The 22,967-nt window shown below is 42.3% G+C and overlaps 1 protein-coding gene across 11 annotated transcripts in view; it reads left to right on the top strand.

Moving 5' to 3' along the window:
- The window catches only part of UBE3C (ubiquitin protein ligase E3C), a 130,266-nt gene that overhangs the window by 63,172 nt on the left and 44,127 nt on the right, over positions 1-22,967 (top strand). For 10 of the 11 annotated variants that reach the window (XM_073238122.1, XM_036999196.2, XM_073238125.1 and 7 more), the window contains 7 exons: positions 2,618-2,775; positions 2,920-3,152; positions 11,621-11,725; positions 13,695-13,782; positions 14,102-14,199; positions 15,283-15,415; positions 20,288-20,535. In XM_073238122.1, the coding sequence (XP_073094223.1) occupies positions 2,618-2,775; positions 2,920-3,152; positions 11,621-11,725; positions 13,695-13,782; positions 14,102-14,199; positions 15,283-15,415; positions 20,288-20,535 (1,063 nt within the window). The remainder of the gene's footprint in view (positions 1-2,617; positions 2,776-2,919; positions 3,153-11,620; positions 11,726-13,694; positions 13,783-14,101; positions 14,200-15,282; positions 15,416-20,287; positions 20,536-22,967) is intronic. The other variant, XM_073238121.1, reaches the window with a different exon arrangement.

Here is a 22,967-nt window from a genome sequence, read left to right as displayed (position 1 = left end):
TTTCATGCAGGAGTTACACAGCTGGAACTCCTAAGCTTTGGTGACATAAGGAGCATGTCAAAATGCAGACTTCCTGGTCCGAGCCTGGAGACTTGGGCCAGGATGGTGCACGCCTCCTGGGTGACCAAGCAGGTAGATGAAGGAGCACGGGGCCACTGGTTTCTGTTACCATTGGACGTCCTTTACCAAATCCTAATGCGAAGGGGATTGGCCTTGTCACAGTTTAGGCAGTGACTGTGGAGCTAGCACGGCTGCCAGTGCCTCCAACTCAGGAGGGGCTGTTTGGGTTCCCTGTTTTTGCCCATTTCCCTCTGAATCAACACCAGTAGCAAATAGTACTCCCTGTAATGGAAACAGTACTCAAACCAATTTTAGGCAAAAGTGCCTTTAACAGCAGCTTCTGCAGAAGGAAGTGTTCCGGCCGAGGCAGAGGGAGGGGAGAGATGGCTGCCACAGGCCCAGCATGGAGACCTCTGCTCAGAGGCTGTGTGCGGAAGCGAGGATTGTCCCAGGTCTCACTGGTGCTTGTAATCCAGCCAGCTTTCCAAGTCACGAATCAATGTCTTTTCCATTACAGTAAATTATGGACTTCTTTGCACATAAGTCTTTGAGGTTGACCTGTTTTCAGAGGAATGTTTGAGTCAGTGTTTATGGCAGAAAGAGTGGTCAGCAGAGAATCAAGGGACATATGTTTCATTTATATCCTGGGTGAATAAGACCACAGACAGACATCTGGCCCTTCTTGTCAATCATGTTTTCTGCCATTAAAGTGAATATGATTAATTCCTTTTGTGTACCTCACAGGAGGTCAAAGAGAACAAATAAACTAATGTTGAATAATTGCCCTCGTCTTTTCTTAGGGAACCAATAGAAGTGTTTCTGCATACTGGATATATGTTCATAACTCATCATGAAGATGGTGATGAATTTAAGTTAAGGACTATTAACAGGGATAACAGCTGAAAACTGATTTATCACATTTTAGATTCAGGAAATACTTGATCCAAATTGCAGTTGGTCAACTTGACCTGTATCCTGTCCCCCTAAATAATGATTGTTCATCAACAGTATCTATTATTTTCATATTTCTGCATATAGTGGTAAGGGCACTAAATGATACAAACCATTGCTTTCACCAATACCAACAAAATGTGGCATTGAACCTTGTTTCTTCTGCATGTCAGCCCAGTGCTTGCTGCGTGGATGGCAAGCACTGGGCTGGGTGGGGAGAAGCTGAGGGCATGGAGGTCCTCGTGGGATGGGCAATCCAGGCAGCGCCCCCATGCCTTGGTTATCCGCCAGCAGCCTTTTTCTGTCATCCTGGCTTTGTCAGTGAGGTAGGACAGTTGTCCTTTGTCCCTTTTTGTATGTGTTCACTACGTTTTCATTTTGGATGCATCGCTTCCATCTATTAATTCATTCAGCAGAGTGCTAAACGCAAGGTGCAGCTACTGGGTGGGAAGACGGCCAGTTCAGAGTGTGTAGGATCATGAGCAGAGTGTGGTTCTTAGTGGGAACAGACTCCAGCTGCACGTCAGGGTCCCTGTCTCATAGCCCTGTTGGTGGCAGTGCTGTCCCCTGAACAGTGCGTCACGCTGACCCGATAGCTCCAGGTGGCTCAGCCATGCTCACCAGGTCCCCACTAGGAATACAGGCACGTCTGCCTGGCACTGCCCTCTGCTTGGCTCTCTTGTAGAGCTTTTGGCAATGGTGAGCAGCCACTTGATGACTGGATCCTGACTCCTGCGCATGACCCTTTGATATATACCTGTGGTTTTGTGGAGATGGGTATTCAAGGTCAAGACACACATGGAGGAAGATAAGCGGGATCTTGCCCCCACCGTCTGCTGACCCGGGATTGATTTGGCCTACTGTAGGCCACCTCGTAGCTTCATGGTTTGGAAAGAGCTTATCAGTGAATCTCCGTTTGCTAAATGTTCAGTAAGAAAAGGAACCACATTTAACCAAGAAAGAAAGGGAGCCGATTCTAGGAGGGAGAAGTAAAGTCAGTAGGTCACAGCTCTTAACAGGTAAAGGGGTCTGTAGAGCTCTTTGGGACCCCTCCCTGAAGAGCTGCTCTGGGTGGACACTGACGTCCCTTTACGAGCAGGAACAGTAATGTGTGCTGATAGGTAAACTTGGATAATAGAATAAAGCCTAGTACCGAAAAGAGGAGATTTCATTCTTAAAAGTCGACTGTTTTGAATGTTCTTAAATGTAAGTAGCTAGGTTTTTCATGAGACCAGAATGGTCTACCTGTGTTAAGTATGTCAAGCAGAGGGGAAGCGGGGAGGGTTTCATGCACATAGAAGTAAGGTGTGTGTGTTTAATCGTGGCGTTCACTGCGACTCTCTTCTCAGGCTCAGCCTTGGGGCCGGTGGCTCACACTCATCACTCTGGTCCAGTGGGGGCTAGTGGGGGGTTGGTGTCCCATTTTTTAATTTATGTTATGTATTGACCTGTATTGTTAGAATGACTTTCTCTTCCCGTTAAGTTTAATTGCTAATGTAAATGTTATTTTCCCTGGTTATATTTGTCTGATGTTGTGCCTTAATTTGTTCCCCAACTAAAACTAATCATAAAATCATTGTTTTTCTCTCCCTTTCCCCAATTCAAGGTCTATGGTGCCATTGCTCCAGGTGATATCACGGGGTTCTCCTATGTCTTTTGAAGATTCTAGTCGTATCATCCCACTCTTCTATCTTTTTAGCTCCTTGTTTAGTCATTCACTGATTTCCATCCATGACAACGAATTCTTCGGGGACCCCATAGAAGGTAAGAGTTGTGAGTGGTTTGTGTTGACCCCACAGCCTGTGTGAGTGGATGATAGAAAAGGTTTCAGTCTTTTAAGTCTTTGTGTGTGTGTGTCTGTCTGTGGCGAAATGAGAAAAAAATAGAAAATTGGATTATGTTTCTCAGTTGTAGGTCAAAGACAATCATCAATGATGCCTTTTACTTTAGAAGAGCTTATAATGCTGTCTCGGTGCCTTCGAGATGCGTGCTTAGGGATCATCAAGCTGGCTTACCCGGAAACAAAACCAGACGTCCGGGAAGAGTACATCATAGCGCTTCAGAGTGTCGGCGTCACCACTAATTATGAAATGCAGCAGTGCATACAAATGGAACAGAAACGATGGATTCAGTTATTCAAGGTATAGAATATATGTTTTTTGTTTGTTTACTGAGGTTAAGTAAAGTACAAATGTGTTTTGACTCGACTCTTTTCACAAGAACAGAATAGAAGTTTGTTTCAGGCATAATTTAATTTGCCAAACTCTTAAGTTAAGGACTCATTTTCATCTTCCTCTAAAGTCCTCTGTTTGCATTGTTACAAGCATCTTTTATACATTGTCCCAAGAGCTTGGAGTGATGAGATGAAGTATAAATAAAAATTTTTAATGTTTTCATGTTTATTTTTCACTAAAAGATCTCTTACAGATTTTATTTTTTTAATCGCTCAAGAAATAACAGGCAGAATAAGGTCATTGGTTTATTGCAAATGGAACAGAAATTACTTTAAAATATCTTCATTTTTAATCATGCAGAAAGAGGAGTTACAAGTTAGTGTGCCAGGAGTGTCGGCAGGAAACCACCCCACTGAGAATAGAACTATTGGAGTAGAAAAAAAGGAAAGAAAAAGGGCGCTTGGCTTCCCATGAAATTTCTGCAGCAAACACATCTAGTCAGCTAAAATCGCTCATTAAAGGAGGGAGGGCAGAAGACATGCATTTCCCAAATTGAATGCTGGATTTACAGTCCGCTTAGTACCAGTGACCTCTCGCACGCTAATGTTCAGTTCGAGTCATCAGCTGTCCCTTTAGGTCTTTTATCACTGCTTTTGTCAAGCTATCTATTTAATTGAAAGAAGTTAATTGAATGAAAATGATCAACTAAGCTTGTATTAATATTGCTAATGGAACTTTCTTCTTGGCTATGTTTGGAGAAAGATGTCAAGCTAGACTTTAGGAAAGGCCCATTAATGCTTGCACTTAACCTGATGGGCTAATTAAGGACTGCTTATTCATCCTACGAGTGCAAGATAGTCTCTATCCAGCCCATTCTGCCTGATTTTACAACACATTTCACTTACGAGCAAGGCATTAGTAGTAGCGAGAGTAACTGATAATGTTTTGATTGTATGAATACAGTGCTAATGCGTCACTGAATTTGGTTTGCACAATTTATTTTAATCACCTGTCTGTATATTCCCAAACTTTAAAGGTTACATGTTGAGCCCTTAATATATACCTTCTTAAAGATGGACTACTTTGCAACTTTTCTAAGTTAAAAATAAGCTCTCACCCATTTAAAACTTAAAATTCTGGTGTAAACTTTTCCTGGGTATGTGTATTACGGTAGCATACATGTTTTTCTTTAAGTTTTTAATTATACTGTGGAATCTTTGTTTTTTTGTTTTTTTTTTTTGAGAGGGCATCTCTCATATTTATTGATCAAATGGTTGTTAACAACAATAAAATTCAGTATAGGGGGGTCAACGCTCAATGTACAATCATTAATCCATCTCAAGCCTAATTCTCGTCAGTCTCCAATCTTCTGAAGCATAACGAACAAGTTCTTACATGGTGAACGAATTCTTACATAGTGAATAAATTCTTACATGGTGAACAGTACAAGGGCATTCATCACAGAAACTTTCGGTTTTGATCATGCAATATGACCTATAAACAATCAGGTCAAATATGAATATTCGTTTGATTTTTGTACTTGATTTATATGTTGATCCCACATTTCTCCTATTATTATTATTATTTTTATTTTTATTAAAATGCTGAACTGGTAGGTAGATGCAAGATAAAGGTAGAAAACATAGTTTAGTGCTGTAAGAAGGCAAATGTAGATGATCAGATGATCAGGTGTGTGCCTATGGACTAAGTGTTAATCCAGGCTAGACAAGGGCAGCAAGACATCCACGGATGCAGAAGATTTCTCTCAAAGCAGGGGGGGTGAGGTTCTGAGCCTCACCTCTGTTGATCCCCAAATTCTCACCTGATGGCCCCCCTGCGACTGTGCCTGTCTTAGGTTGTTCCTCCCTTGAGGAATCTTACCCGTCTCTGGCTAACCAGTCATCTTCCGGGGCCATACAGGGAGATGTAAAGTTGGTAAGTGAGAGAGAATGCATATTGTTTGCAAAGGTTAGCTTTTTACTTCTTTGCAGATTTATGCCCTGTGGCTTCTATGCCCAGCACTTGTCTCGAGGTATCTTTACCACCTGGAGGAATTATGATACTCAGTAAATTCGATATGAGGCACGAATTCTATTTAAGGGTTGTAATTAGGAAGGAAGGAATCTTTGTTAATAAAGCTTTCTACTGTGTAGGATATCAGATTTTGTGTATCAGATAATTTCAGTATTTTATACCAGCTATTGAGGATTTCATAATTTTTATATGACAGGCTTATCTAGTAATGTTATGTAAGATTATAAGATATTTTCCCACCAGCCTGCTTTATTTTACTGAAGCACTAAATGAAAAAAATTTTTTTTTTTTTGAATTTTTTCTTACACCTCAGAATAACTCATTACAACTTGACTAAGGATTGAGGGTTTTAGGAAATTAGGGTGAAGTTTACTTCTTTTTGGTATAGGATTGTTTTAGGTTTTGAAATTGAATTTGTTTGAAGATAATTTTTTTGAACAGGATTCCTGTTCTCTCAGAAAAAAAAAAAAGCTTTTTTATATTACCGGCTATTGAGCTGATCCCTAGCCTAACAATAATAAAAAATCAAGGTATAGTCTTTGAATAGGAAAGAGGATAGCCTCTATTAATTCTTCTTTTCAGAAAAAATTATCTTTAAAATATTCTTCAATGGTAACTATGTTTCAGACAACATTCTAGGAGCTTTACATATATTAATTCATATAATGCAGTAAATCCGTGCAAAAGATGCTCTATCCCCATTTTTTTTACCGATGAGGTCACATAGTAGTAGATGATAAAGCCAGCATTGGAACTCAGTTGCTACTATACAACCCCCTCTGAAAAGTGGTAAGGTAGAATGCTAGCATGTGTTGTATAACTCAGTGCCAAATTTGAGCTGAAAATTCAAGGAAGAACCAATCAAAGAAGGAAGAAGCATTTTGCCAATGATTTCCTTCGTTCCATTCATTTTTGACAGTATTGCAAATGATGAGACCTGACTGCTTCAGCCACCGACTATTTTCATTTTTCAGTCTTACGATGGTCCTCTAGAAGCTAATTTCTGTGAGAGACTCTGTTGGCTGGTCACAGAACATAGAATTTCAAGTGGGTAGGGTCATCTTTCTTTGTCACTGTAACAATTGAGGTCAGTTTCCAAGCCCTGCACTGCTACTGCTAAAACAGTCTATGCATTCATCGAATTCACAAACTCCTCTGTTAGTGTGATTTATAGCGGGGACGGCTTGAGCCCTGTGAGGGAATGGGGGTCCTGTCTTGTGTGTCTGTGCAGCTGTCAAACTGAGAGGAGTTGCCTCAAAGCAAGGAGGTGTGCTGGGGGACAGAGGGGGACTCTTGTGCCTTCCCTGTCTGCACACATCTGTATGTACAGAGGAGAGGGCTATGGCATGAGTGAGCCTCAGTCTCAGAAAGACATCTTAAAACAGTAAAAGCGCTAGATGCCAGCAGTGCTCTGACTGCATCCTAAAGTGCCACCAAGAACTGTCGGTGGTGACCAAGTGTCACAAAGCCACACGTCCTTTGTTCCTATAGAGTGGTGCCGTGTAGTTCTCGATCTTTGAAGGTGTGTTTGTTTTGAGTAAATACAGTGGATGTTTTAAAGGAAGTATTTTCATAGTGTTTTCAACATGGCACAGAATACTAGTGGCTTTCAAAAAAGGCCAGTTTTCACAAGTGGTAACCAAGGGCCTCGTAAGAGTCGGTTGGCCTGTGACGGCCGTGATCCATGTTAGACGCTTCCTGACTGCCCAGGCTGGGCCACTGCTGCCAACAGGAGTGCCATAAATGAAGGCGGCCGGAGGCCCCGTGCTTCCAGTGTCATCAGTAGTGAAGAAGACAAGCACTCGTCTGATTACACTGAGATAAAACAAAGCTGAGGTCAGTGCCGCTGGAGTGCAGAGGATGAAAACAGCCATTAAGGTCATTCTGAACTTCCGATTTTGTCTGGGAAAACTCATGCTGGTCTTCTGTGAGGTAATATTCTCAGAGCTGCTGCCTTACTGGTTTTTCTCATTCCATTTTTATGTATTCTTCATTATGAAATGAAAATTTTTAAAATTTCTTACTTGATACATATTTACCATTTACCACACTTAACATAAATTTGTGCTGTATCATATGCTTTGTATTGTTCTAAAGAATTACCTAAGATGTTTGATTTTATTTATGAGATTTAAGAGAAAAAGACTATTACTTTCTATTATAATGTAATTTAGTCTTTCAGCTGCCTTTCAAAATTCAGATTATGTGTGTGTGTGTTTGGTCACACTAACATAACTAAATAACAGTGATCCCCACTCAGAACTGGCATCCTCTAATGCTGGCGGCCTTCGTTCACCTAAGGGTATGCATAAATAAATGGAAGTGAGTCATATGAGGTAATATTTGTAATGCTCAGTAATATTTCCCTACAGTCTTCAGTCAAGATTTTCTTGTGATCCTCGTAGCCAGTGAACTCTTAAACACAGTGATCCTGTGAAATAGTGCCAGTTAATTTATAATCTTTGACTTGGACAGTTGTCCATTGTGGTTTTTATGCCAGATCTGTATGCTTTTAAGCAGTTATTGACTTGATCTGTTCAACACAGGAGCTAAGAGAGACCTGCTTACAAATGTCACCTATCTTTAATTCAATTGGTAAATAATAGAACATATGTAACCATTGTTTGCATTTCTGTTTACTTAAATCATTTTATTAGTTTTTGAGCATTTATTTGATCTAAGGTTCAGATCTAGCATGGAGAAGCCCTTAACCACGTCCTGTCAGTATGGTGCTGTTGTGTCTGAGACCTTGAGCACCTGCTGGGACCGGGTGTGGAGTCGGCGCCCTGCCTACTTGGGTGGCTTGTTTACTGTTTACTTCCTGTTTCTTAACACACTGGTTTTCAAGTCTAACTGCATGTCAGGATCTCCTAGGAGCAGCTTAAAACAATTAACTGACATGCTTCTCAATCGAATTGCATTAAAACTGCTTTTGGTGGCGCCCCTGCGTGGACATTTGCATTCGTCTGGGAGGTTCCCGCACGCCCAACGAGGAGGGGCCGAGGGTTCCTCGGCAGGTACTCGCGGCCTTTCATCTTGGCTCCAAACATTGCTCCCACTCCCCCCGGGGTTCTTTTTGAATCTAAAATTCTATAAGTCCTTCAGCTTGGGTAACAGCCTTCTGTAGTAGGGATATCTAGGCCAGAAAATTTGGTAAAATTAACTGAAGGTGAAACAAAAACTGTCTTCTGACCTCAACACTGGCTCTCAGTTGAACTAGGTTAAGGTTGTTACTCCAGTTGTCCTTACCTTTCACAATCTTTAGTCAATTTATGTTAACTTTTTTAATGGCTACCTCCGTAAACTTTGCTTTTTGGTACCAAATATTTGTATAGCACTTGGCGTTTGTGATACTGAAAATTAATAGAGAAAAGGAACATGTCTCAAGGTGTTCTGACATCACAAAATGGACCCAGTTAAATTTACATGGCTTCTTGAAATTTGTCTTTTTCTTTAAAATTTGGAAGAAAAATAGTTTCAGTGAAGGAGGAAAATGTTCTTAGCTGGATTTAATACATGGGATTTTCTAGAGAAGTGTCTTGGGAATTAGTCCACGTCTAGTATTGCCAGATTTAACAGATAAAACATATGTATTGCCCAGTTAAATTTGAACCTCAGATAAACAGCAGATGCTTTTTTAGATGTGAATATGTCCTGTTCAGTAGTTTTGGATATTGTTTTATTTCAAATAAAGCAATATTTGGGTTATATTTATACTAAAACAATAAGTTGGTGTTTATCTGAAATTCAGATTTAACCAGGCGTTCTATATTTTCTCTGGCAATCCTATCCGGGACTCATCTTCAAGTTTGGTTTGCTCTCAACTTTAACTTGTTAATAGATGCTTTTCTGCAGTGACTCCTATCTCGACATCCCCTCCTTAGTAACATCTTCCAGATCACTTTGGTACCATCTCCTTTCACCCCACACCCTTTCCCCCTGTTTCTCTCTTTTCTTAACCTTTTTTTTTTTTTGGAGAGGGGATCACAGATACCAGGATGTTTTATCAGTAATATGTGATTCCTTCTTTTTTTCATGTGAAATACAAAAAGACATGCCCTGTATTGAAACTTTGTAATGTTTAATTTCATAATTCAAACAAATGTAAATTATGGCATTAATTGCCAAATAGTTTAATAATGTTTGTGACCTACAGAAAATAAATGTCCTTATAAACATAGATTGGACAGAGATGAGTACCAGGAGGTGGGCAAAGTTTTGCCCTGGAGTTAAGCAGCCCTGGTTATGCCCTTGCACGCCCTTGAGCAGTGCACTTATGCTCAGTAAAGCTCGTTTCCCTCAGATGTCCCTTGGGCATAATATATTCAAGAGGATGTCAGGGTTTGATGCAATGATATGGGTAAACCATAATTAAATGGGTGCAATTAAATGTATGTAAATACTTGTCAGAAAGTTGTGTATTGTGGGTAAATTTCAACATGATATCTGTTAAATCTGAATGTGTTTAAAATACCGATAAAATTGGTTGTGAAAATGGGAAGATAAGACAGGATATGACCCTCATAGAAGGTTGTGCCCGGGGGTCCCTAGTGCCGGAAAAGCACCTGCTGAGCTCTGCGTGATGCGCTCTGGGGTGCGCTCTGTGTGGAGAGCTCTACAGGGTGTGCTCTGCGTGGTGTGCTTGGGGGTGCACTCTGCGGGGTGAGCTCAGGGATACACTCTGTGGGGTGAGCTCTGCCTGGTGTGCTTGAGGGTGCGCTCGGCTGAGCTGGGTGTGGCCCAGACCAAGACAGCAGGCGCAGCGTGGCTCATTGAGAGTCTTGTCTTTTGAAGAACAAAACCAAGAGACTTCCAAGAATTAAGGGCGTTATTTCTGTGACCAGTCCTTGTTATGCCCATGCAGTCAACCAGATAGAACGAAAAACTAGGCTGCTGTCTGTGTTCCTCGGCTACACGTGAGATCAGTAATTATAAGCATTGCATATTGTGTGGCTTAGCCGCTGAGCAGCCACAACAGTGCCGATAGTCAAGGATGACTTAGTCCAAATTCACCCTGTCTACTTAGTAATTTCTGCTAATTCAACAAGGACATCCCATGGTATTAGGACAGGCTTTAAAATGCTGCAAGCATCACAACTAAATTGGCAAGGAAGAGCTACCAGTTAAAAAGCCATACTCTGGATCACGAGAGGTCTACTACTCTTGTTCTGTCTACATGACCAAACCGCTCAAGTGGTACATTTCCCTGTCCATGGGCACACTGTCCACTGTCCCCGTGACAATGGCCTGAGCTACCAGCCAGGGACCCTTTCTCACCCATTTTCATGCAACACAATTTCTGGTAGCTGTGGATGCTAGCCAGGGTTTGTATGTCATAAAAGAAACATTTGTGTTTCTATTGCTATATTGTGGAATTTTAAAGGGAAATCTCCATTGACAATTGAGATTATGCAGTCTTGCTTGTTCAGTGGGTATATTTGGAAATTTACCACATTACTTTAATTTCGTTATTGCTTATCCAAATTATTGTTTACTTAATTAGAGGCAGTGTGTACACAAATCTGGCCTTTTCAGAAAACAACATCATAGTCTTATCTTAACTATGTAGTGTTTATAGTATCAAATCCTGGTTGTAAAGGTGTAAAACTGTATTTACAATTTTATGGTGGTTTATCTTGTTCATTACAGAATACATTTCTATTTAACATGGAACTTCAGGTCTTTTAAAAATGATGGTGCTATTACATCTCTTTAATCACATATTATAAAATTTACAATTAATTATTGATCCCAAGTCAGTCATCAAGTACCTGCTGGATTTCTGGGCAGTTAGTGGGAACTCTGAGGTCCGGCCGGCACATCTGGGGTGCTTGTGAAGGAAGGTGGACCAGGTGTGTGCGGCTAGCGTGGGGTGTGGACTTAATGCCAAAAGTTGATGTGAGGGAAATACTGAAACTGTTTTTCCTTTTGGAAGACATGAGACATGTATACCCAGGCCACTTCTTTGTCTCCTCACCATGGTTTTCAGAAAAGGAAGAAATGGCTATCTTACCCAAGGAAAAAGTTTTATGAAATTGCTCTACTTGGAGATGTCTTTCATTTAGCTCAGACGAGCTAATACATTCCCACATTTGTTTCAAAACGTAATTCCTACTGCCCTTGTAGTTTTTAAAACAGCAGCTTAGGCACATATTTATGTTAATTTTCCTCTGTTGTCAGGTAACTTACTGCTCTGTACTTAAAACTCATTGTGGTGACCACTGAATGACATACTTCTGTACACTGGTCTGATGGCGGCAAGGCCAAAGCCCATGCCTGTCAGGCACTTAGCGGAGGAAGTGAGCTGTGTCCTTCGACTTCCGACGGGCAGTGTCACTTCTTTTGTGCAGCGTGGTCACTGAGCTTGTTTTATGTCACATGGTCCTGTTCTTCCTCTTCAGGTCATCACCAATCTGGTGAAAATGCTGAAGTCCAGAGACACAAGGAGAAATTTCTGTCCTCCAAATCACTGGCTGTCAGAGCAAGAAGATATCAAAGCAGATAAGGTATTATGGAAAGGTCTTTGTGATATTTTATTATCAAGTATATTTTTTCAGCTTTTGTAATTCCAGGGAGAAGAATAAATCCTTTAAAATTGTTTATTGTTAAGTAACTAAATATTAGCAGTAAACTATTATTAACTCTCAGATCACATAAAAGAATATATAGTGATATCATACATGACTTAAACATGTGTCTTGACTTGTTACCAATCCTAATTTGCTGATTATGGCATTATATTGAAGCCTAATGATTCTTTGTTGAGGTTGAAAAGGTTTTGCTTTTATTAGTTACTATCAATATATATTTAGTACTTAAAAGAAATGGAGCTTATCCTTGATTTTCTAAAGGAACGGAAGCAAATTTCAGTATTACCAAGATCTAGATCAATAGTAGCTTCAATAGTGTATCAAAAAATAAGTTTGAATAATTAACAAAGGCCATGAGGTATTTTCATTTTTGTTTATCAGAAAAAGGATGACTAGATTGATTCAAAAATCTTGTGGATGAGGGCAGAGAGTGGAGAGTGGAGGGGTATGGAAGAAAACAACATTACTTAAACATCAAAGAAAACAGGTGTTTCGGAAAAGTTTCAGAAGCATTATTTCCACACAAGATATTTTATCTTTGAATTAAGATTGTTGCGCTTCTACCTCTGCCCACTGAGCAGGCTGGCATGGTGGCAGACCCTGGATCAGGGAACCACCTCCAAGGCTCAGGGAAAGGCCTCCAAACAGCCCTTCCCAAGGAAAAGAAACAGTCCCTGCGAGGTGCACATGGAGCGCGCTGTCCCTGCCCAGCAAGGGAACCGCGGGAGGCACTGAGTCCTGTGCCAGGGCCATAAGCTGCCGGGGCCCCAGCCTGCCAGCAGGAGGTGCTGCGGACTAAATACGACATAGATTTAAAACTGGGTTCATGATGATACTAAAAAGAAGAGGAGCTTTATTGGCCATTTTTGTAGGATACAAAGGAACCACCCCGTTACTTTGAGTACCAGTTTGTAAAAAGCCTGCTTTTCCTTTATGAACTGTACCTCAGGCCAAGCACATAGTTGGTGACCCTAGATCCTTCTCAGTGTAAAAGTATTCCAGCTAATAGTATGTGAGGAAGGTATTTCCGAATGGGCACCCACATCCTGGTGTCCGCACTGGGCCCCAGCACTGGGCTGGAAGCCCCCCGGGAGACGAGTCTGTTATTGCCAGAACGTAAATTACATGCTGCTGCTTTACTCCAGAAAGAAAGGTCAGCTGAGCCAGTGTGTCTGGTGGCATTAATTGACTCATGTTTTGGCACAAATCTTCCACCTCATTGCTGACCTGTAACAGCCATCATGCAAACCTGCAGCAAGCAGACAGCACCTTGGGAGGGAAGAGCACGCTGCCCCTGACACGTTCTTGCTAAATGTCAGACCCACATGTGATGAAACCTGTAGATATAAGTACAAATTTATAGGAACTGAAGGGCCTGGACGTGCATGTTAAATCACACCATGAGGATACAATTAGCAAAGTACAGGCGATGGGACTGCTATAGGACAAGGGTGTCTGTGTCAGAATTGTAAGGGCTGCAGGGCCGACAGATGGAAGAGCTACGAAGCAGTGTGTCACATAACCTTATTTGATACCAGTTCAAACAGGCTTTTTTAATTATGAGAAAATGGATACTTGGTAATAGTGAGAAGTTGTTAATGTTTTTAATGTGATATGGTTTTCTTTGTAAGCAATCATATCATCATGATTTCCTATGCCCAGACATTACACATCATTAAATAGAACAAGTAGAGATTTCCTGGAGATGCTGGAAAAAGCAGTCACACTGTTAGAGTGTAAAAGAGCAGCTAGCGTGGGGCAGAGAGCACGGAAGGGACCTGGCTAGCACAGCTAGATGAGAGACACTGCTGCACGCACGCGGGACAGGTAGCAGTTTATGCTAGAACATGAGGAGGTACTAAGCAAGGGTTGCTGGTCCCTGCAGGTCACCCAGCTCTATGTGCCAGCTTCCAGGCACGCGTGGCGGTTCCGGCGAATGGGGAGAATAGGCCCCCTGCAGTCCACCCTGGATGGTGAGTTCTGGAGCACTTTTCTCTTTTAATGCAGGTTTACTGTGAAACTCCCTTTGTTGTGTGCTGTCCTGTGATTTTTGATAAACATACACTGCCATGATCAACCAAATAGAATACTTAGCACTCCAGCAATTACCTCATTCCCAGTGTAGTGGACCTTTCCTCCACCCCCAGCTCCTGGCCACCAGTGGTTGGTTTTTTGCCCCAATAGCTTTGCTTTTTGCAGCATATCTGTAAGTAGAGCCATAGTGTGTAGTAGCCTCATGGGCCTGGCAGGGAGGGTGTGCACCACTAACGACAGTTTCGCCGTGCGTTGCAGTAGGCTTGGAGCCCCCACCACTGTCCGTGTCCGAGGAGAGACAACTTGCCATCCTTACCGAGCTGCCCTTCGTGGTCCCGTTTGAGGAACGAGTAAAGGTATGCAGTTTGGTTTCTTTATAAACAGGCTCCTGTGTTTCATGGTTATTTATATATCATTTCAGTGTTTAAAAATTAACATCAGTTAAAAATCCCTAAAGCTGCCCAGTATCGAGCTGGTTATGTAATTTATATTTTTCTCACTAGACTGTAATACTTGATGATGATACACTGACAGTGACAAAATGACAATTATAAAGACATGATCCAACCAGATATCTCTGCATAAACTTGAAATGTTTTTCTCCTCGGCTGTAACTATGGTTAGGCTATTGTTTTCTCATAATTGGAATCTAAGGTCCTTTTTGTCTAGTAAATTTTGCGTTATTTTTGCAAATGCAAGTTTTATGAAAAGGTTCTATAAAAGCTAATTTTCACAAACTGTATAAAAAAGAAATGGACAAGTATCTTAATTTCTTGCCTGATGATTTTTGGCTGATTTGGAAAACTTTGTTAGTATTTATCTGTTTCCAAATTTGATTTAAAATATTTGGTTTGTATTTACCAACTTAAACCAGATTTCTAAAAATGACTGGGCCCTTAGGTAATGGCTTCAAAAGGGTATGTCTGGACTTGCCCACTTCTCCTAAAGAGAGAACAGAAAAATGAGTGCCTTTTGAAGCTGTTGGTGTCTCATCAGCACTGGCACTGATAACTCCTGAGCTCCCTCTGCTGGATTTTTAGCATCAAAAAAAATTACTTGAATTTTATTGTTACGGAGATTTTCACACTAATATTAATATACACCCTTACAAAGCTATTCTTTCTTCTTCCCTCTACCTCCTGGGTTTGCAAATAAAGGGTTTGTAAAAGAAAATACTGAAAATACACTATAGCAGGGGATTTTTAAAATCTGTTGTAAAAAGGGGGAAAGGAGCAATATTACAAAGTGCATGACTATTGCACATTTATTGATAAGGCATAAAATCAGTGTATTTGATACCTTGACCTTTAAAATTTATTTCAGACTTTATGGAAATATAAAAGTTAAAGTTGATCCAACGGTTTTTCCTTTTGGTTATTTATGTTTATAATAAAAATCTGTTGTTTCAGATAACCTTAGTAACTTGCCCTGTTTGTTAGATCTTTCAAAGGTTGATTTATGCAGATAAGCAAGAAGTTCAAGGAGATGGTCCATTTCTGGATGGAATAAATGTCACAATAAGAAGAAATTATATTTATGAAGATGCTTATGATAAACTTTCCCCAGAAAATGGTTTGTATGATTCTGTATGTATGCATATGGGGTGGGAGGAAGGGGGAGCTGGGGAATCATGTTAGAAAGTTAGTGTCCATCATCTTGTTCTGTAATGACTTCTTACAACTGAAACATAAAAGGTCATATTTTGGAGATGTGTATTACCAAATAATATTCCTAAGATTGATGAATAATCATTACGACAGAGCCTTTCAAATACTGATTTTTTTTTTAAGGCAAGAAACTCCCCTGCCCCAAAATGTCTGTCTCTAAAATTTAGTTGACAACTTACAATTCTAAAATTGTTGATGGGCAGCCATTTACATCCGTATTTTGTATGTAACAGTCTATTTATGTATTATAAATTGTAAGCCAAATTATATACATTGAAATAAACACTGTTATAATCCAAATTTCTTACAAAAAGATGTGTATGTTAATGACAGTACTGCTAGATAAAAGAATTATAATTTGGACAGCATTTAGAGGACAAGACTTGATTTGTCTTATGTTAATATTTGACATAGAGTATTTAAAGTTTTAGTATTGACATATATGAATAATTTTAACTTCAGATTATGGTATCCATGATACTGCACTTAGTCAGTATTAAAGCAGTGTAGGGGTTTAAAAGCAGACATTTGGCAGGGTCTGTATCCCAGCTACTGGAGGTGATGGCAGATACTCAGGTGTGAGCTAACAGTTGCCTTTTCTTCTAGGATTGCCATTTAATTTTCTCCAAGGAAAGCAAAACCCCTTCCTTTCCGCCCCCCCCCAACCTCCAATTTTTGCTTACAGAGCGTATTTTCCATCCTCTGGAGACAGTGGAAGAAGGCTGGCATCCCTTTCTCAAGGTTTCTGTCTTTTACACAGACACAGTTAAGTTTGCCGTTTAGTCCCTGCGGTAGCCCTCCGAGGCCACATACCACCAACCGAGGCAGAATTTTAACTAAGCTGACCACAGGCTCTGTGATAGTAGTGAGCTCCCCACTATCCAGGTTACTCTTGCCTAGCATGTTATGTTCTCCAAACGTTTTGTGTGAACGGGGCAAAAATCAGGCATTCTGATTCCTAGTCTAATGTAATTTTGAGGAAAAAGTTCTCCTTTTGGCATTCACAGCCCCTTGGGAATCAGGTCCAGCAGTTGTCCTGCCTCCCACTTGATTGGAGGTCTCAGACTCGGGTGGAATCTGCATCCTTCGTTTGGCACACACAGCTGGTGCTCAACAGATCGTTGAATTTGTGATTGAACCCAGGGGAGGACAAACACAGAACAAAATGATAAACTCAACAATTGGCAAGTGTTCAGAGAGGAGTTGAGACGTGGTCGATGTTGGAGGGCTTTATAAAGAGGTAGGACAGAGGAGGGGGCAGTCAGCGGGGAGCGCATGTGAGCCCTGCAGCCGGCGGGGAAGAGGTGCTTAGTGGAGGTTTGTGCTGACTTTAAAACTGTTCCGTGTTAGATGAGTTTTTAAAGCCTCACTGCCTGATTACAATAAGCCCCGAATTTCCTAGTGATCCTTAAGCTCAGAAATTACTCAAAAGTTGGTCGTATTCCAACAGACGTGCATCCTTAAAATTGCATTTACTTTAAAGGGTTTGGAAGACTCCTGCAATAGTTACACTGGAACGCTTTAAGTCTTTACAAGTGTTCTATAATTTAGGCCTTAGTAAGAATCTTTATGTGTTAAGATTGTTCGGTATTTTGCTAGGTAAATTAGTAAAATTAAATATCTCAGAATGCTTAATTTACTTAAGGGAAATTAATTTGAAGTGCTTTGTGGACTGACCATTTACATTAATCAGTTAATATGATTATTCTGTATATCATTGAGTCGTTAAAAAGCAAGTCCGTCCTTCGTGGGTACTCGTCATCTCGTATCACCGCAGAAGAGTTTCCTGCCGTGCGGTGTTAGCCCGTCTGACAGGTGAATTGACCCAGTGGGGCTAGAGGAGTTGAGTGACTCATGTCCGCAGCTGCGAACTGAGCGAGCAGAGGGACGCGGGCCTGGCTCGGTGACCCAGATGCCTGCTCTTCCCTGCGCCGTGTCACTGCGGTCCGCTTGGGTGAGGGCATGGCCGGGGTCAGACCCCCGGCGTGGGGAAGGCGGAGATTACGGTGCTCACTCCCCGGCCTCGTGAGGAGCACCGTAGAGAGTGCGCTGCGGTGAGCTCCCGGCGGGCACCCCAGTGTCTCCGGCGAGCTTGTCTGAGCCGGCTCTGACCTCCGCAGCACCCGAGGCCCCCACCTGTCTGTGTGCTGGTTCATTTTGTTTTGTTGAGTTTGGTGGGTAGGATTTTACATTGTTTTCCTGAAGAAGAAATGGTAATACAGTAAAATCAAAGTAGTATTTTATTTAGATTTTCCACTAGAACTTTACTGCCTGAGTAGGTATTTTTTATTTGCCCGTAGAAACAAGGAGTAGCAAGATACCTAAGATAGATTCTGGAAATATTTTTATGCTCTTGTATGTTGCTGTTCACAGAGGTGAGCCTTGGGGAGCCACAGAATGTCGACTCCAGCCGTAACTAAAGGGGTGGCCTCTCTACGTGGCTATCGAGTCTCTAAGAGACGTCGGTCTTCCTCCAGAGCACTAGCACTGAAGTCTGAGTAGAGGATTAAAGGGTGGGCTCTGATTGGGGGTTTCCAATTTATGACATTTGTACACTCAGAATACTTAGAGAATGTGCTGCTAATTGCTGACAATCAGCTTGAGAAGTACTGTATATGATAAATAAATGCTTATAGTTTAATACCAGGTATTAAGAGGATATATTTAAGGCAAGAAATAACCCAACTCTATTTTTGTATCGCATCTGTCCTGCCAGTGGGTTCCAGCCCCGGGCAAGTTCACTATGGATTCAGTGACACCAAAGAAATGACAGTAGAACGTTCTTGGGGTGAAAGGGTTTATTTCCAACTTTATTTGCACAGTGGCAGGTCAGTCACTAGAATCCTGTCTATCAGAGCGAGTCTGCAGGCAGCAAGCCGGGCTCTGCCTCTGGGCCCCTCTGCCCACACAGCCATCCTCTGGGCCTCTGTCCTCGGCACTGCCACCACCCCAGCCTCTGCTCTGCTCTCCTGCAGCCTTCCAGCCGTGCCAGCATGTCGCCCAGAGCACTGGGTGGAGCTCTTTATATAGAGTCAGTAACAACGTATTGCCCACACCTGTGTAGTGAGCTAGCCAACCAGGGCCAGGTGAGAATCCCGGCCACAGGAACCATCACTTTATCCACAACATCTGTAATTTATAATTATCCACCTAGATCTCTTTTGGCATTTTCTCTAGAACTTGAGATTGAACATACTTTGTAATCATATTAGTTAAAATAAATGCAAATAACACACTTGTGAGATTTATTCATCAGTAAAAAGCATGTTCTTCATTTAAGGATAGTTAACATTTTAAAAATAAAGAGAATGTATTCCAGTAGAAAGGAACCTGTGTTCTGTGGGTAATATAGACACTGGAAGCCCAGCACCGCCTTTTCCAGGACTCGCTGTGTCTGTAGATGGGGATCCACCCTCCTTGTCCTTGGTCTTCTCACTGCGGAATAGGGACATTTTCCACGTGGAAGGTTGTTGATGGATTTGAAGTAATGAATGTAAATTCCTAGTGTAGGTCCTGGCTTGGGGAGTCCGCGTGATAGGCACTCCTTTGCCAAGCTCGAGAATTCTGCAGGCGAACGGTTGAGGTCTGTTCACCTGCCTCTGATGGAGATGGGGTCAGCTGCGGTACCTGCTGGCAAGGAGGGGGTGAGCCTCCCGTGATGGCTCAGAGGAAGACAAAGGGGCACTGCCACGCACAGTGACTTTGCCCTCGGTCCATTCGAGGAGTTGGAGTGGTGCCGGCCCTGTTAAGACGTGTTACAGAACATCCATCCCCAGGTTCTGCGACTTCAGAGGCTGACACTTGAAATCACCTTCCTGGAGGCTCTGCTGAGCTTGCCTTTTGCCACCCCCTTTCCGGAGTGGGTCACCTGTGTTTGGGTGACTGTACACTAAGTCTGAAAAATGTCAGTGGTTCAGTAAAGCCTTTGAACAGTGGGGCACCCAGCTCCCCCGCCTCCACACGGACACAGCAGCCTCCTGCCTGCGCCTCTGTCCCTCTCCTGCCTCTCATCGCAGAGCACCTGAAGGTCATTGGTGGGAGGAGATAAAGGACATGTCGGTGACTTTCTCGAACGTGCTCCCTGATCACACCTGCTGACCAGAGGCTGCTTGGTTCTGACTTTTGGCAGAATCACTCTTTTGATTTGCACTTGGGGCCTCTGTCACAGGCTGTTGTAGTCATTGCACACGAGTCCAGGGACCCGTTAGCTCTTCATAAGGCAGAGCCATCCTTATGAAGACTGGAAATTTCTTTCAGCTATCAGGCATAGTTATGCAGCTTTATGGTTTTTAAAATTTTAATATTTGCAACACATTATGTAACCAAAAATATTCCCCTTTTTTGAGCCAAATACCACTTTTAAATGATAGAGATTCTGGCTTCTGATTCTCCTGCCTGTTTGCATCTTTCAGAAGGTCTTTGCAATGTTAATTTCACTGACATCTTTGTTTATCTTTTTTGCCTTTCTGGTGATAATGCCCCAATAGAATCCTTGTGTCCATAATCTCCCTCCCTCCCAGTATTTCAGTCTGTTATGTCCCTAGAGCTTGTGCGGTGACTTAACTTCCTCCCAGGCACCCCAACTCCGTGCTTGCTCTCTGGGGGAAATGGTGGTAAGTCTGTATCATTGTCTCTTTTTAATCTCATTGATTTTGAGTCCTGCATTAAATATCTCTAATATTCTTGCTCCTCATCCCTAAACTGCCTGTAATAACAACTAATTTTATTGATTTCTCTTTAACTCTTTTCTCCTTGCCCCAACCCCGTTTTTTAACAGAGCCTGATTTGAAAAAGCGGATCCGCGTGCACTTACTCAATGCGCATGGCCTGGATGAAGCTGGCATTGATGGTGGTGGTATTTTCAGAGAGTTTCTGAATGAACTACTGAAGTCAGGATTTAACCCCAACCAGGGCTTCTTCAAGACTACTAATGAAGGGCTTCTGTACCCCAACCCGGCTGCTCAGATGCTTGTGGGCGACTCCTTTGCCAGACACTACTACTTCCTGGGCAGAATGCTCGGAAAGGTAAAGTAAACTTTCTGTGAGAACCGACCTCAGACCACAGGGTGTGAAAGTTAGTTTCTCTGGTTACCATTTGCTTCACTGAAGACATTTATTCAAAATTGCCTGTGATTTTCATGAACTCCGATAATATATAGCAGTTCCATCTCATCATTATAGATCACCGACACAGGAGTTACATACAAGTTATTGGTATAGTATAGAAAAAATGGGGACGTTGTGATTCTGTTTATAGAAGTCTTGCACTAACTGCAGTTTACCTGCTGGCATAGGCATGTGCGCCATGAATATCTAAGGTCGCACAGTTGTTCTTCTTGTTAACTAGTGTTAAAAGGGATTCTTTCAAGGTTCTATAAAATTTTAAAGTGCCATGAGGTGGGAGGCTGTCAGTGCAGTTAAATGGTATGGTCTAAGCATGCAAATCCTGTGAAAATGGGCCATTTGGGGATGATTTGGTGGTAATGCTGTGGGTTGTAAGCTATGACTGCTGGCCACACAAATGCAGCTAACCCTTTATTGTGAGTGAAAGGTTAAGACTGACTAGATGACCTAAAGGAGACTACCTGTTTAATGGTGAAACTTGGGAAGCGTGCCCTTCCATTAAAGTCTGGGACAAGAACAGGATACCACTGAAGCCAGTCCACTCACCACTGACCTGGGTGGGTCCCAGCCTGTCTCAGTCCATTCAGGCAGCTGTAACAGAAGACTGCACGCAGGGCGGCCTAAACAGCACTCCTTTCTCCCTCAGAGCTGTGGGGGCTGGACGTCCCCGATCAGGGTGCCCCAAGGCTTGTCCGATGGGGCTCTCTTCCCGGATCACAGCTGCTGCCTTCTTGCCCTGTCCTCACGGGGTGCAAAGGGTGAGGGTGCACTTGGGGGTGGGTCCCTTCACGAGGATCTCCACCCTCATGGCCTGCTTCCTCTGAAAGAGGCCCGCCTCCTAACACCATCCACTGCGGGTGGGGGTCAGACTGTGGCATAGCCTGTGGGTGTGGCATGGGGGGAACGGTAAGAGATAAGGCTTCATTTACACCATGGTGGCCACCTGCTTCCTCACAAGTCAAATCCAGTCCAAAAAAAAGCTTGTTTTTTCTTTTCAATTGATTACCAGCATTTTACTGGGGACTGTTTACATACCAGTTTATACTTCTAGGTTACTTTTATTTTGTTGCTTCTTTGTGCTATAAGTAAATTTAGTGTTGATAGCTGCTAGGCCTAGTGGTTTGTGACTAGCAGATAGCCCAGTAAAATGAGTAAATAAAACTTGCATCTAGCGTGCTTTAAATGAGGTAGAAAATCATCTAGGTCATTCCCAGAGGAAGTTGAAAATCAATACTTGTTTTTCCTCAGACGGATGAATTCAGCCCACTAACAGGGGCTGTGAGAGGTAGAGCAGCATGGTGTGTCTGAGGACATGCACACGGTTCCCCAGTAGTCAGGCTGTTGCTGTGGTGACTGAAGAGGTTCCACCCCACATTCCCTGTCAGCATCAGAAGCCCTGTTGTAAGACCGTGCAAGATGAGGTGGAAGGGTGCAGAGTGCCGAGGTGGACTTGATGGCCTCCTGCTGGCCTGCCTTGTCTGAAGGAGGCTGCACCCTCCTGTCCTGTGACTGTCACGATGCCCTTCCTGGCTTCCAGCATTGACTACTGCCAGGAGCCCAAGGTCCAGTTCAGAAGATACCTTCCTTATTTCCAGTATTGGGCATGTTTCTTGCTGTACGGAGGAAAGATGTAACTTATCTGGGCCTGTAAAGTATCCTGGCATAGCACACATGACATAGCCACTGAAAATATTATTAAATAAAACTCATGTTTTATGTTAATCCAAGAATCCTTGGTGTATTGTTACATAGATAGACTTTTCATGGTATTTGGGGGAAATTCATTAGGACTTTGGGTGATCTGGGAATGCATTCTTATTTCCCCTACTTGAAATAGTGGAATCGGAATGCCTGATATTTACTGTCTGCCACCCAACATGTTTTTAGAGACAGGTGGGAAACTGTCTCTAGCCCAGGCATTCTGACTAGCATAGCCACAAGTCAAAGCTGTGACTAGAGGTGACACCCTGGAACTGTGGACTGCAAACCACAGCCTCTGGCCAAGTCCACCCACCTATTTTTTTTATTTTAAAAAAATGGTATAGAGCCCAGTTTGAAAAAGACATATGCACCGCTAAGTTTATTGCAGCACTATTTACAATAGCCAAGAAATGGAAGCAACCTAAGTGTCCATCAGTAGATGAATGGATAAAGAAGATATATTACATAATATACACAATGGAATATTATTCAGCCATAAGAAGAAGACAAATCCTACCATTTGCAGCAGCATGGATGGAGCTAGAGGGTATTATGCTCAGTGAAATAAGCCAGGCGGAGAAAGACAAGTATCAAATGATTTCACTCATCTGTGGAGTATAAGAACAAAGAAA

The sequence above is a fragment of the Manis javanica genome, chromosome 6 (genome assembly GCF_040802235.1).
Source record: "Manis javanica isolate MJ-LG chromosome 6, MJ_LKY, whole genome shotgun sequence".
NCBI classification, from domain to species: domain Eukaryota; kingdom Metazoa; phylum Chordata; class Mammalia; order Pholidota; family Manidae; genus Manis; species Manis javanica.
This window is presented reverse-complemented; position numbering and strand designations above follow the sequence as displayed.